Below are 15,435 nucleotides of genomic sequence, written 5' to 3'. Positions count from 1 at the left end.
CTTCTTTATCCTGTAACTGCTATTCTAATAGCAAATCCTTCATAAAAGTTATTGCATTGCATTCTTGATTAAACTATCTTTCCATTGATACATAATTTTATGGTACTCCTCCCCTCAAAAAAGTGGTGTTATTAGCCAATTTTAGAAAATACCACTTTTCCCAAAAGGTTTCCACAATTTTGGCCACTACTGTATTTCTCCTTGTCCAGGGAGCCCCTTCCTTCTTTTGGGACACCCCAAAAACCAATGTTTCAGCTTTCTTTTCCGAGAAGAAGTCAACCCGGTCCTGTGGGGGCTGGCAAACAAACAAGGGGAACCCAAACTGGCCTTCTGTTTTGAAACACAGGTGAAGAAGCCATCTCAAAAACCTAGTTTATTTGTCTGGGCAGGGACATGAGCCTCCAAAATATTCCATAGGGAATAAGAGTGTCCAACCATTCCACCAAGGGGATTTTTTTTTTAGAAGGTGTTGTTGTTGTTGTAAGTTGCGAAGTAGCGTCCAAACCATCGCGACCCCATGGACCACGTTCCTCCAGGCCTTCCTGTCCTCTACCATCCCCTGGAGTCCATTTAAGCTCACGCCGACTGCTTCAGTGACTCCATCCAGCCACCTCGGTCTCTGTCGTCCCCTTCTTCTTTTGCCCTCCATCGTTCCCAGCATCAGGCTCTTCTCCAGGGAGTCCTTCCTTCTCATTAGGTGGCCAAAGGATTTGAGTTTCCTCTTCAGGATCTGGCCTTCTAAAGAGCAGTCAGGGTTGATCTCCTCTAGGACTGACCGGTTGGATCGCCTTGCAGTCCGAGGGACTCGCAGGAGTCTTCTCCAGCACCAGAGTTCAAAGGCCTCCATTCTTTGGCGCTCAGCCTTTCTTATGGTCCAACTTTCACAGCCATCCATTGCAATTGGGAAAACCATCACCTTGATTGCACTCTTTTGTGGGCAGGGTGATGTCTCTGCTTTTTAGTACACTGTCTAACTTTTCCATAGCTTTTCTCCCCAGGAGCAAGCGTCTTTTAATTTCTTGGCTGCAGTCCCCGAGATCTGCGGTGATCTTGGAGCCCAGGAAGATAAAATCTGTCACTGCCTCCATTTCTTCCCCATCTCTTTTGCCAGGAACTGAGAGGGCCCGGATGCCATGATCTTAAGTTTTCTTAATGTTGAGTTTCGAGCCAGCTTTTGTGCTCTCCTCCTTCACCCGCATCAAGAAGCTCTTTAGTTTCCAAAGTTAGTTTCTCTTGAGCAAGTGTAAATTATGTAAAGCAGGGGAGAATTTCATGAACTTTAATAAAAGATTTGAAAAGTTGGAGGCCGTTTCGGCAGGCTGCTCGAGCCAAAGGATAGTTGGAAAAAAAATGTCGAAGAGGTCAACAGATAAAGTCCTCAACATACGGCCACAATTGAGACTGGAATTTATGTTGTTAAGCGAGACACTTAAGTGAGATTTGCCTCATTTTACGACCTTTTTGCCACAGTTGTTAAATTAATTATTAAGTGAATCTGGTTCCCCCCCCGGTTGACTCTGCTTGTTGGAATGTCGTAAAAGGGAATCATGTGACATTCCAACCGTCATAAATGTGAGTCGGTTGTCAGGCATCCGAATGTAAATCACGGGGATGCTGCAACGGTCGTTAAGTGTGAGAAAGGGTCATAAGTCACTTTTCCCCCCCCAGTGCCGTCGTAACTTGGAACGGTCGTTAAATGAACTGCTGTAAGTGGAGAAGTACCTGTATTTTGAGTTTCTATCCACAACCCAAGGAAACCTTCAATGAAGATCTCCTGGGCTTGTCTGGAGAAGCTCAACCATGGTCTGGAGACAAACCAGCATCGCAACGCAAACCACTGAGGAGAAGCAGCTTGTGAGAACTGCCTTAAACATGGTTCCGAGACATCCCCCCCCCCCCAAATCTTCAAACTGGTTTTGTGAGCTGGTTGGTGCAAAGCCCCGTCCTGTCCCTCAAATTCTGGATATGTTTGAATAACTTGACGTGTCCTTTTTTGTGTATATGTTAGAGAAAGTTGGGGGGGGGAAGGAATGTGCTCCTGTCAATCCAGCAGGAAGTCTGCTTTTTCACACAAGCGCTGGGTCTTTTTCTATTTAGCCATCCTTCAGAAGAAATGAAGGGTGGAGGAAGGAAGGGAGGGAGGGGGAGAGAGAGAGAGAGAGAGAGAGGGAGGGAGGAGAGAAAGAAAGAAAGAAAGAAAGAAAGAAAGAAAGAGAGAGAGAGAGAGAGAGAGGGAGGGAGGGATGGAGGCAGGCAGGCAGAGAGAGAGAAAGAGAGAGACAAAGAAAGGAAAGAAATAGAGGTAGAGACACAGAAAGAAAAAGAAAGAGAGGGAGAGAGAGAGAGAAAGTAAGGAAAAAATAGAGGGAGAGCGAAAGAAAGAGAAAAAGAAAGAAAGAGAAAGAAAGAGAGAGAGAGAGAAAGGAAAGAAAGAGGGAGAGAGAAAGAGAAAGAAAGAGGGAAAGAAAGAGGGAGAGAGAGAGAAAGAAAAGAGAGAGAGAGACAGAGAAAGAGAAAGAAAGAAAGAAAGAAAGAAAGAAAGAGAGGGAGGAGAGAAAGAAAGAGAGAGAGAAATAAAAAGGAAAGAAATAAGAGGGACAGAGAAAAGAAAGAAAGAGGAAAGAAAGGAAAGAGAAAGAAAGAAAGAAAGAGAAGAGAAAGAAGAGAGAAAGAAAGAGAGAGAGAGAGAAAGAGAGGAGGAGGGAGAGAGAGAAAGAAAGAGAGAGAAGAGAGAGAAAGAGAGAAAGAAAGAGAAAGATAGAAAAGAAAGAAAAAGAAGAAAGGAAGGAAGGAAGGTCATTCCACTGGGTGAGGAATGAGCCGGAAGCTCTGGGAAGCCTCACTTGATATCTGACAGGAGGGTGTTGGGGGGGAAGTGTGGGGGAGAAAAAATCCACCCAACTTTGTCAAAGTATTTAAAAATAATTTGTAAAGGCCGGAAGGGGGGGAAAAAACTATTTCAGGAATCCAATGGAAAGACCAGACAAAATGGATAGGGAGACCTCCTTTCCAGCGATCAAGGCTCTCAACAGACGTCCACAATTTCTTCTGGAAAATAAATTGTGGACTAGCCCCTTGCAAAGCATTTGACCCCGGAGGAAACCTGGCCTCTTTGGCAAAAGGACCCACAATGACAACACAAGTTGTTGCAAGGACGGGAAACCTGTGAGAGGCAGGCAGGCAGGAGGGACGCACCGCCGGGAAGGCTCCGCAGGTAGTTCCCGGAGTCACAACCGTTCGTTTAGCGACCATTCAACGTTACAACGGCAACTGGAGAAAAAAAGTGACTCCTGATCCGTTTTTCACACTTACGACCGTTACAGTATCTCCGTGGTCATCCCACACCATTTACATTCGGATGCTCGACAATCGACTCCCACTTACGACGGTCGCAGTGGCCCAGGTGGGATCGCGGTGATCCCCTCTGGCGACTTTCTTGACCACCGAAGTCGGCAGGGGAGGGAACCAGATCCCACTTAACAACCGGGTGACTCTTTGGAACCAACCGCAGGGCTTCGCTTAACCGCCGTGGCAGGAAAAGGTGTCAAAACGCCCTTAACCGACGTCTCCCCTTAGCTGACGTCAATTTCGGTCTCCTTTGAAGCGAAAAGATATTTTCGTGGCTATATACACGTGGCTGGAGAAAATAATTCAAAAACATATAGATTTTAAGCCAGAAGTCTTTCTGCTGGGAATTATTCCTGAGATATATACTAGAGATGTAAAATATTTGATTGTGAATATTGTTACAGCAGCCAGGATTGTGTTTGCTAAAAATTGGAAAAATGAGAAATTACCTCTGCAAGATGAAATAATTAGGAAGGTGATGGAATGTGCAGAGATGAGCAAATTGACATTCGAAATTAGAGATCAAGAAGACCTCTGTGGCTCAGACTGGTAAGACAGTCTGTTATAAACAGCAGCTGCTTGCAATTACTGCAGGTTCAAGCCCCACCAGGCCCAAGGTTGACTCAGCCTTCCATCCTTTATAAGGTAGGTAAAATGAGGACCCAGATTGTTGGGGGCAATAAGTTAACTTTGTATATAATATACAAATGGATGAAGATTATTGCTTGACATAGTGTAAGCCACCCTGAGTCTTCGGAGAAGGGCGGGATATAAATGCAAATTAAAAAAAAAAAAGACAAGCAATATTATAAAATATGGGATTTATTTTACAATTGGTTAGAAGGAAAGATATGTTAGAAAAGATAAGATAAAATATATGTATGGAAGGGATGTTCATTTTGAGATTGCACAAGAAGATATATAAGCACCCCTTCAGCACACTGTAATTGTTCGATGTGAACGTGTGTTTTTTTGTCGTTGTTGTGGAAAAATAAAAACTTTTATAAATAATAGAAAAAAAAATTCGGTCTCCATCGTGGTCGTAGGACGAGGATTATTGGCCTTTGAGCCAATCGGGATGGCCTGATTTTTCCTGGATTTGGGTGGGGGGCATTTAAAAGAAAGCAAAACAAAAAACAAAAAAACCCTTCTCGTTTTAAGGTTTTGGGATGCAATTCCAGGCAAACCGGCAGAGATGCTAACAAGCTCCTGCCCGCTGGTTTCTCTGTTCAGGATCGAAGGTGGCTCTCACCCCAGCAGTCCTGGGGGTGTCCTTGGAAGCCAAGCCCCCTCCCCTTTTTAAAAGCACTCAAGCGAGACTTACGTGTAGGAGCAGCACTGCAGCCAGGAAAGATTGTCCTTGGCAGTAGCCAATCTCTTCGTCGTAGACCGAGTAAGCCTGGGGAAGAAGGAAGGAAGGGCGAGAAGATATCGTCAGGCAACGTTGGGGAGCAGCCCACCAGCCGTGTCGCCTAACCTTCTGCAACTGATTTTACAGATGAGTTGGAAGGGACCTCGGAGGTCATCTAGCCCAACCCCGCACCCAAGCTGGAGACTCTACACCATTTCTGACAGATGGCAGTCCAGTCTCTTCTTGAAAGCCTCCAGGGATGGAGCACCTACAGCGTCTGAAGGCAACTTCTGTTCCATGGGTTGATTGTTCTCACTGTCAGGAAATTTCTCCTTATTTCTAAGTTGAATCTCTCCTCGTTTAGTTTCCATCCATTATTCCTTGTCTGGCCTTCGGGTGCTTTGGAGAATAGCTTGACCCCTTCCTCTCTGTAGCAGCCCCTCAAATATTGGAAGGCTGCTATCCTGTCTCCCCTGGTCCTTCTCTTCACTAGACTAGCCAGGCCCAGTTCCTGCAACTGTTCATCGTATGTTTTGGCCTCCAGTCCCCAAATCATCTAGGTTGCTCTTCTCTGCACTCTTTCTAAAGTCTCAAAATCTTTTTTATAGTGTGGTGACCAAAACTGGATGCAATACTCTGGGTGTGTTCTTACTAGGGCTTTATACAGTGGTATTAGGACCTCCCTTGATCTTGATTGTATCCCTCTGTTCATGCAATTTAGGATTGTGTTGGCGTTCTTGGCTGCCGCCGCCTACTGTTGGCTCATATTTAACTGGTTGTCCACCAAGACTCCAACCACCGACTGGACTCGGTGGTCGAGGAAGAGAAAGGGGTCTCAGGAGCCAAGCTCTTATAAGTCAGAATTTTAGCCTTTGCCAAGGAAGGAAGGTAGGCATCAGCTCTGCCCACGCCGCCCTTTAAGCCTCTCGCCCATCGATGCCCTTTGGGGAACCAAAGCTCTGCCACTTTCTTCAAAGAGCAAAGCAAAAACTCTTTGATTGGCATGAGGCCAGGCAGGGCTCATCTCCGCTAATTTGACAAGGAGCTTTGGAGGGGGCCAGGAAGATGAGTGCTTCCCCCCCACTCCCCCAGGGGAAGGCAGCTTTGGAAAAGGCCAAATTCAAAGAGCTGGCCGGACTATCAAAAGAGAAGCCAGCCGGGCTTTCTACCTGCTAATTACCACTACCTGCTAATTATCTCCGGCATTCATTGGTCTACCTTATAATGCAAATGAAGGACTATGTGGAAGGAGGGGGGGGATCAGAATAGAGCTGGAAGGGACCTTGGAGGTCTTCTAGTCTAGGGTTCACCAACCTTTTGGACCTCAGGGACCACCAAGTTCATAATTTTAAATCCCACGGACCACTAATATGATCTGCTTAAGGACTGGTTGGGTGGGTGTGGCTAGGTGGTCATGCGATTGGGTGGGCGTGGCCAACTTGATGTCACTCACATCGAGGGGTGCCTCGCCAGCCTCTACTCGCCCCTCCCCTCCCAGCCACCCCTTGCCTGCCCGCCCGGGCTCCTTAGGGCCCCAACAGGAAGCAGCTGTTGGAGCTAAGCAGCCACCACGAGAAAGAGTTGGCAAAACAGCTCAGTTCAAATTGGATCTGACTGAGAAGGAGGCTCAGCAGAAGCACTTCACTGAGGACTAGGAGCATAAGACAGCCTGTTATTAGAACACAGCAGCCTGCAATTACTGCAGGTTCAAGCCCCACCAGGCCCAAGGTTGACTCAGCCTTCCATCCTTTATAAGGTAGGTAAAATGAGGACCCAGATTGTTGGGGGGGCAATAAGTTGACTTTGTAAATATACAAATAGAATGAGACTATTGCCTTACACACTGTAAGCCGCCCTGAGTCTTCAGAGAAGGGCGGGATATAAATGTAAATAATAATAATAAAAAAAAATAGGCTGTCCAAGCAGAGGGAAGACCTGTGGAAGTGCAAAGCCAGTACCGGCACCTGGAAGCTCAGCGGGCTGAGATGGTCAGCCAGTTCCAAGCCATGATGCAGTCCCACTGGCCCTCCGGCTCTTCGCCACCAGCGGCGCTTCCCTCCAGCCTTCACCAGGAGGTCGAAGCAGATCCCACGTCAGAATTTCTGCCCCCCTCCGACCCACATAAAAAGACCCCGAAGGGGGAGACTCTCTGCAGCAACACAAACGTTCATTGCACATATCCGGCCCAGGGGCCGTAGTTTGAGGACCCCTGATTTAGTACAATATAAAAAATGCCAATAATTTTTCTGCGGACCACCCAAATTTTCTCACGGACCACCAGTGCTCCAAGGACCACCCGTTGGTGACCACTGTTCTAGTCCAGCCCCCCCCCCCTTCTCTTCTGGATCCACTGGGGCCCAAAGGAAGAATCCAGCAACAGCTCAATTCTATCCTAGAAGCCCTGAGTCAAAGCTGGCTGGGGGTTCTGGGTACTGTAGTCCCCCTGGAAAGGCGACAGACTGAGATAGCAGGCGCAGCTCCGGCTTTTCCATGCGTCTCTCCGACTCCCGTTCCCACTGGGCTGTGCCCGAATCCCAGCCGAGAGAGAACAAAGCGCTCCGTTTCTCTCCCCCCCCACCCCAACCACAAGGATGGCAACGGTTGGTACCTTGCATATTTTGTACAGCGAGTCCTGCCCGTCCCCGCCGGTGTCCTTGAAGTAGTCGTGGGCCGGGAAGGTCCGGTTGATGTCCCGAGTGATGGCGCTGTCCTGCGGAGACTCCTGCAGAAGCCGAGAGGAAGAAGGCATAACAGAATAACAAGAGGTGGAAGGGACCTTGGAGGTCTTCTAGTCCAGCCCCCTGCTCAAGCAGGAAGTCCTACACCATTTCGGACAAATGGTTGTCCAATCTTTTCTTGAAAACCTCCAGTGTTGGAGCATTTACAGCTCCTGGTGGCAAGCTGTTCCACTGATTAATTGTTCTGCCAGGAAATTTCTCCTTAGTTCTAAGTTGCTTCTCTCCTTGATTAGTTTCCATCCATTGCTTCTTGTCCTGCCCTCAGGTGCTTTGGAGAATAGCTTGACTCCCTCTTCTTTGGGGCAGCCCCTGAGATATTAAAGGTAAAGGTTCCCCTTGCACAAAAGTGCTAGTTGTTCCCGACTCTAGGGGGCGGTGTTCATCTCCGTTTCAAAGCCGAAGAGCCAGTGCTGTCCGAAGATGTCTCCGTGATCATGTGGCCGGCATGACTCAACGGCAAAGGCGCACGGGGACGTTGTTCTCTTCCCACCAAAGGTGGTCCCTATTTTCCTACTTGCATTTTTTACGTGCTTTCGAACTGCTAGGTTGGCAGAAGCTGGGACAACTCACGGGAGCTCACCCCATTACACGGCAGCACCAGGGATTCGAACCGCTGAACTGCCGACCTTTTGACCGACAAGCTCAGTATTTTAGCCCCTGAGCCACCGCGTCCCTGAGATATTGCAACCCTGCTATCCTGTCTCCCCTAGTCCTTCTTTTCATTAGACTAGAATAGAATAATAAGAGTTGGAAGAGACCCTGGAGGTCTTCTAGTCCAACCCCCTGCTTAGGCAGGAAACCCTACACCACTTCAGACAAATGGTTATCCAACATCTTCTTAAAAACCTCCAGTGTTGGAGCATCTACAACTTCTGGAGGCAAGTTGTTCCGCTGATGAATTGTTCTCACTGTCAGGAAATTTCTCCTTAGTTCTAAGTTGCTTCTCTCCTTGATTAGTTTCCACCCATTGCTTCTTGTCCTGCCCTCAGGTGCTTTGGAGAATAGCTTGACTCCCTCTTCTTTGGGGCAACCCCTGAGATATTGGAAGGCTGCTATCATGTCTCCCCTGGTCCTTCTTTTCATTAAACTAGACATACCCAATTCCAGCAACTGTTCCTTATATGTTTTAGCCTCCAGTCCCCTAATCTTCTTGTTTGCTTTTCGCTACACTCTTTCTAGAGTCTCCACATCTTTTTTATATCGTGGCGACCAAAACTGGATGCAGTACTCCAAGTGTGGTCTTACTAAGGCATTATAAAATCGTATGAATACTTCAGAATCAGAATAGAGCTGGAAGGGACCTTGGAGGTCTTCTAGTCCAGCCCCCCCCTGCTCAAGAAGGAGACCCTATACCCGTGATGGCGAACCTATAGCACACGTGCCAGAGATGGCACGCAGAAGCACCCACAACTTCTGGTGGCATGCTGTTCCACTGATTAACTGCCGCACTGTTAGGAAGTTTCTCCTCAACTCCAGGTTGCTTCTCTCCTTGGTTAGTTTCCATCCATTCCATTGTTTCCTGTCCTGCCTCCTGGTGTTCTGGAGAATCATTTGACACACAAACACCCCTTCATGCAATCTTGATTCTATCCTTCCATTAGTGTAGAAGGATAGAATCAAGATTCTATCTAGGGCCGTGGTGGCTCAGGCTGTAAGAAGCCTGTTATAAAACACAGCAGCCTGCAATTACTGCAGGTTCAAGCCCCACCAGGCCCAAGGTTGACTCAGCCTTCCATCCTTTATAAGGTAGGTAAAATGAGGACCCAGATTGTTGGAGGGGGCAATAAGTTGACTTTGTAAATATACAAATAGAATGGGACTATTGCCTTATACACTGTAAGCCGCCCTGAGTCTTCGGAGAAGGGCGGGGTATAAATGTAAATTTAAAAAAAAAAAAAAGTGTAGAAAGGGGAAGACGGTAAATTTGGGGCCTCAGCAGCAGCCTGGAAGCCTGAGGATCCAGCAAACTTTGTTTCCAACTAGAAGCATGAGATCCTCTCCTTGGTCCAAGGTTGTAAACAAGCCCCCAGTGTCAGGATAAACTGGCCCGAGGGCAGAATCACCTGGACTTCCTTCCTGCCTGTGGGGGAGAAGTCTATTTTATGGGATCTGTTAAGAAGGGGGGGGGAACACATATACCCCCCCTACCCACCCCCCCTTCCACAGCCTTTTTACCCTGCAATATGATTTAAGGAGCCATAATGAGCCGCAGTGGGCGCAAGGGTTAGAGTGCAGAACTACAGGCTACTTCTGCTGCCTGCTGGCTGCCTGCAATTTGGCAGTTCGAATCTCACCAGGCTCAAGGTTGACTCAGCCTTCTGTCCTTCTGAGGTCGGTAAAATGAGGAGCCAGATTGTTAGGAGCAAGAAGCTGACTCTGTAAACCGCTTAGAGAGGGCTGTAAAGCACTGTGAAGTGGTATATTCACTCTAAGGGATCTATCTATCTATCTATCTATCTATCTATCTATCTATCTATCTATCTATCTATCTATCTATCTATCTATCTATCATCTAATCTCTTATCTACACATTACCATCTATCATCTCTCTCTCATCTCTCTCATCTATCTAATCTTTTATCTACACATCTATCTATCATCTATCATCTATCATCTCTCTCTCTGTCTCTCTATCTATGTATCTATCATCTATCTAATCTCTTATCTACACATTACCATCTATCATCTCTCTATCATCTCTCTCTCATCTATCTAATCTTTTATCTACACATCTATCATCTATCATCTATCATCTCTCTCTCATCTCTCTCTCATCTATCTAATCTTTTATCTACACATCTATCTATCATCTATCATCTATCATCTCTCTCTCTGTCTCTCTATCTATGTATCTATCATCTATCTAATCTCTTATCTACACATCTACCATCTATCATCTCTCTCTCATCTATCTATCTTCTATCTAATCTCTTATCTATACATCCATCTATCTATCTATCTATCTATCTATCTATCTATCTATCTATCTATCTATCTATCTGCTGTGGTGGCACAATGGTTAGAATGCAGCATTGCAGGCTAATTCTGCCGACTGCCTGCAGTTCGATCCTGACCAGCTCAAGGTTGACTTAGCCTTCCATCCTTCCAAGGTCAGTAAAATGAGGACCCAGATTGTTGGAGGGAGCATATGCTGACTTTGTAAACCGCTTCAAGAGGACTGTAAAAGCACTGTGAAATGGTATATACAGTCTAAGTGCTATTGCTATTGCTATTAACCAGAGGTTTATCAAGCATCGATTAGCAATGCTGGGGAGCGAGATAAGCGGATTTCTACCACCACTACCCGACTTCGAAAAGGCCATCGAGAACACCCATGATGGGTCACAAGCATGACTGGAAGGCATTCTTGGACTTTCTCTCTCCCACCAGCCACGTTTGAAAACTGCCATCTTTGGCCTTGCTGGCTTCTAAGCCCCCAACCCACCACCCCAGGTCATATCACCCATCAGAGTCTCGAGGGACCAGGAAGGAGCCGAGTGAAACTGCGGTCCAGGAGAGAAACCCCCCCCCCCCAGGATTAAATTCACACTTGCAAACCAAACTTCCTGACTCGGCAAGTCTCGAACTGCTTAGGCACCGAGGAGCGATCGGAGACTGTTTCTCCCCCCCACCCGCCAGGAACCGTCGCTCTGCTTCTCGGCTCCTGGTTGGGGTGGACTGGGGCCAGAGATTGCCCCCCCCCCCGCCAATAAGGTAGAGGCAGACAGGTTTGAAAATCGGTACCCCCTGGGTTGCTGGGGGTTCGCAGGGATTCGGGAGAATCTAGGGCCTCTGGTGGCTCAGACTGCTAAGACAGTCTTTATTAACACAGCTGCTTGCAATTACTGCAGGTTCAAGTCCCACCAGGCCCAAGATTGACTCAGCCTTCCATCCTTTATAAGGTAGGTAAAATGAGGACCCAGATTGTTGGGGGCAATAAGTTGACTTTGTATATAAATATACAAATGGATGAAGACTATTGCTTAACACAATGTAAGCCGCCCTGAGTCTTCGGAGAAGGGCGGGATATAAATGCAAATTAAAAAAACAACAACAACCTCTAGCTAAGATTCTGTGCAGTTCGGAGAACCCCCAAATCCCACTCCTGGCTAGTCTCGCCCATTCCACACCTCCCCTCCTAGGAGTCCCCAAGCGGCCCGTTTTGGATGCAGGTAAGTGCAGGGCACACACGGAGGCTCGGGGAGGGTGAAAAACGGGCCTACCGGAAGTTCGGGAAGACTGGTAATGGGGCCATTTCCAGCCTCCAGAGAGCCTCCAGAGCCTGGGGAGGCTGTTTTTGCCCTCCGGGAGGCTCAAAGGAAGCCTCCAGAGCCCAGGGACAGCAAAAAGCACACACACACACACACACACCGCCATGGTGCATGCCCACCACGGCCACGGTCACCCAGCAACCGGGCCGAGAACCCCTTGCTAAAATTTTTGAAGCCCACCCCTGCCCCCACCCGAACATGGGCAAACGAGGCACCATGAGGTGATTCCATCTTTCCAAACCTCGCTGGGAATTTGGTCTCGTTTGCAGGATCAACATCTGAAGCGTCGCCGGTGCCAGCTTCCACCGGCGTGCAGAGAAAGGCCGTAACTGTGAACCCACCGGCGTGGGGCGAGAACACCGGACCGCCCACCCAATCAAAGGCCAACACTTCTGAGAGACAGGAGACCTGGGTTGAAGTTGAAATGCTGGCTCTTAACATGGTGTTTTTGAGGGTCAGCAGTTGTCTTGGGAATGGGCATCAATGCTACACACACACACACAAATGTTCTTGCTACTGGAACATGCTGTTTAGTGGCAAGAGAAAGTGACCGGAAAGGAGAAAAAAAAATAGCCAGCTGGGATTCAATAGTACAAACAAGGCCAGCTCAACCATTGTGTGACTGGGAACCCTATTTTTATAGCTGGGTGGGAGAATGGTCCCCGCCAGACCAGCTCAGGTTTCCGGCACTGAAGAAAGGAAGGAAAGGAAAGGGAAGAAAGGGAAAGGACAGGGGAGGAGAGGAGAGGGGCGGGAAGGGCAGGACAGGACGGGGGGGAGGGAAGGGAAGAAAGGAAAAGGAGAGGGGAGGAAAGGAAAGGAAGGAAAAGGGAAAGGAGGGTAGGGTAGGGGAAGGACAAGGCAGGACAGGAAAAAAAAAGGAAAGGGAAGGAAGAAGGGAAGGGAGGGAAAGGAGAGGGGAGGGGAAGAACAGGGAAGGACAGGACAGGACAAAAAATGGAAGGGAAGGGAAGGAGAGGGGAAGGGAAGAGGAAGGGGAAAGGAGAGGAAAGGAAGGGAAGGGAAGGGAAGGGAAGGAAGGAAAGGGAAAAGCTGGCTGGGGAATTCTGGGAGTTGAAGTCCACCAGGCTTAAAGTGGGCAAGGTTGGAGACCCCTGTTTTAGAGGGTCGTTGAGGCCGCTTGGAGGTTTATCTGTGTCCTCAGGGACACCTGAGTGGCTCAAATGGGCGTGGAGCTCTCTTGGAACTGCTGAAAGGAGTGTGCTGTAGACCAGGGGTCTCCAACCTTGGCGACTTTATGACTTGCGGACTTCAACTCCCCAGAATTCCAAGGCCGGGCGCATGGTGACTGAGGAATTCTGGGAGCTGGAAGTCCGCAAGTCATAAAGTTGCCAAGGCTGGAGACCCGTTTGTAGACTGAAGATAAAGGATGTTGTCTATCTCTCCCCCTCCACAGAGGGAGGGCTGTGACATTATTTATATCCGTGATGGCAAATCTATGGCACGCGGAGCTGACTCTGCGGACACACGAGCCACCGCCCTAGGTCAACTCCACTGCACATATGCGCATGCTTCCCGCTGGCCAGCTGACTGGTTTGCGGAAACGCGCACACATGTGCAGGGGAGACTGGGTGTCATGCACACATGTGCAGGGGGGCCGGGAGTGTCGTGTGTGCATGCACAGGGGGCCAGGGGGGTGCAGTGTGGCCCCCTACACCAATTTTGGACCTAGCAGGCCTCCCTGAAACCTCCTGGGACAAAAACGGGCCAGGGGGCGCAGGGGGAGGGGGCGGGCAAGTGTGGAGGGGGCGGCAGGAGCATGGGAATGGGGAAGTCATGCGTGCATGGGGGGGCACGTGAGAGGCATTGGATTAAGGGTGTGGGCACTGTCGCACACGCGCGCCCGCTTTTGGCACCCGAGGGGGGAAAAAAAGGTTATGTTGTGCCTCGTCCTCCTCAGCCGGGCCCCTCCCGTCTCCTCCCGGCCTGTTATCAGACTCCGAGTCTGATAATGAAGATGAACGGTGTGTCATGCCTCCAGCCCCCGGCCCTGGCCCCATGCCCGGAGAGGAGTCAAGGAGTGAAAACAGAAACCCAATACAGCTCACTCATACAGTGTGTATGTTCCTTCCATGCAGCCGTCAGAGCAGGAAGTCAGCCAAGTGGTGCAATTACCCGGACCTGCTCCCTCTGACCCCTCCCTTTCCCAGAAGCTGACAGCAGATCCAGCTGAAGACAGTTCAGAGTGGGAGGATCCTCATTTCCGGAGATCTGAGAGGCGAGGCCAGCAGAAGGAAGGGTGGGGCAGGCCTGGATAAATGCTGAGTCATGGAGCCACACCCCACAGCCTATATAAAGGACCTGCTTGTGGCATTCCAACCTTGAGTCAAGCAAAGTCTCATCTAGTTTGCTGAAGTCACAACTTGGACTCCTGCCTGCCCTGAGAAACCTCGGAGAAATTTGGCAAAGCTGCAGAGGCTTCATTGCCACGCTTGATACGGACTTCCTAGACCCGGTCGGAGGAGGGGGAGGGGGACACGACAGGTTAGCCATCACTGATCTCTATCAAACCTTCCGTTTCCGCATCACCATCCAGTCAGAGCTGAAGAAGCTTCTTGGATGAGAAGCGAAACATCTTCTAAAAAAAACCAAAAAACCAAGAAAGTACAGTTGCCTCCTCAAAATGGACCACAACCACGAGCTGGGAGGACTGAGAATCTTTTACACAGGCTTTTTAGCGATTTTCTTCTGATTGGGAAATCAAGTGATTTCATCTCCAGCCCTTCTCTCTTGCGCCTTAAGAAAGCCCACGCAGAATAATTAGGATTAAATGTAAATGGTATTGTTGGAATTAATAATTGGAAGGTTTGATATAAAGTGATGGAAGTATGGGGAAGAATTTGGATAAAAGTTAAATGGTATTGTTTGAATTTATAATTTAAATATTTGTGTGATTGTAGTATTGTAAATTACTTAGGATAAAATTTGATTTGGGGTTAAATAAGGTTGCTCAGGTGGCTCAGGAGCTAGGATGTTGAGCTTGTCGGTCGAAAGGTTGGCAGCTCAGTGGTTCGAATCCCTAGTGCTGCCGTGTAACGGGGTGACTTGTCCCAGTTTCTGCCAACCTAGCAGTTTCGAAAGCACGTAAAAATGCAAGTAGAAAAAATAGGGACCACCTTTGGTGGGAAGGTAACAGCATTCCGTGCGCCTTTGGCGTTGAGTCATGCCGGCCACATGATCACGGAGACGTCTTCGGATAGCGCTGGCTCTTCGGCTTTGAAACGGAGATGAGCACCGCCCCCTAGAGTCGGGAACGACTAGCACGTATGTGTGAGGGGAACCTTTACCTTTACCTTTAAGGTAATGATAAAAATAGAATAAGAGATGGAGTATTAAGGATTGAAAAATGATATTATTTGTTAATAAGGTGACAGAATTATAAATTTGGTGGATTATATAACACATTATTTTGAAGAATAATAAGGCCTAAATTGCCTTTAAATTTAATGTTGGTAGTTGGACTTTCGTTACCGATATATTGGAAGATGCAGCACTGCTGATTGGACTAATTCTAATGGACTTAAGAAAGAAAACAGAAACTTTAATGTACTCAAAGAATTTACAAGAAAGATATACACTGGAATGGAAAATTGGACTGATTACATTTAAATCAAATTTTAGATTGAAGTGTTAAATAGTTTTAAGAGTGATTGTAAGAATTGTATTGTATTAATGTACTTGTTTAGGGACATGGTGGCTCAGGGGC

The 15,435-nt window shown here is 48.0% G+C and overlaps 1 protein-coding gene across 2 annotated transcripts in view; it reads right to left on the bottom strand.

Annotated features, from left to right (window-relative positions):
- The window catches only part of RABGAP1 (RAB GTPase activating protein 1), a 99,648-nt gene that overhangs the window by 29,295 nt on the left and 54,918 nt on the right, over positions 1 to 15,435 (bottom strand). For both annotated transcript variants that reach the window (XM_058159259.1, XM_058159258.1), the window contains exons 14-15: positions 7,308 to 7,421; positions 4,673 to 4,747 (exon numbers count right to left, since the gene is read on the bottom strand). In XM_058159259.1, coding sequence (XP_058015242.1) covers positions 4,673 to 4,747; positions 7,308 to 7,421 — 189 coding nt within the window. The remainder of the gene's footprint in view (positions 1 to 4,672; positions 4,748 to 7,307; positions 7,422 to 15,435) is intronic.

The sequence above is a fragment of the Ahaetulla prasina genome, chromosome 16 (assembly GCF_028640845.1).
Source record: "Ahaetulla prasina isolate Xishuangbanna chromosome 16, ASM2864084v1, whole genome shotgun sequence".
Taxonomy (NCBI): Eukaryota; Metazoa; Chordata; class Lepidosauria; order Squamata; family Colubridae; genus Ahaetulla; species Ahaetulla prasina.
Note: the sequence above shows the minus strand (reverse complement) of the source record. Positions and strands in the feature narration are given on the sequence as shown.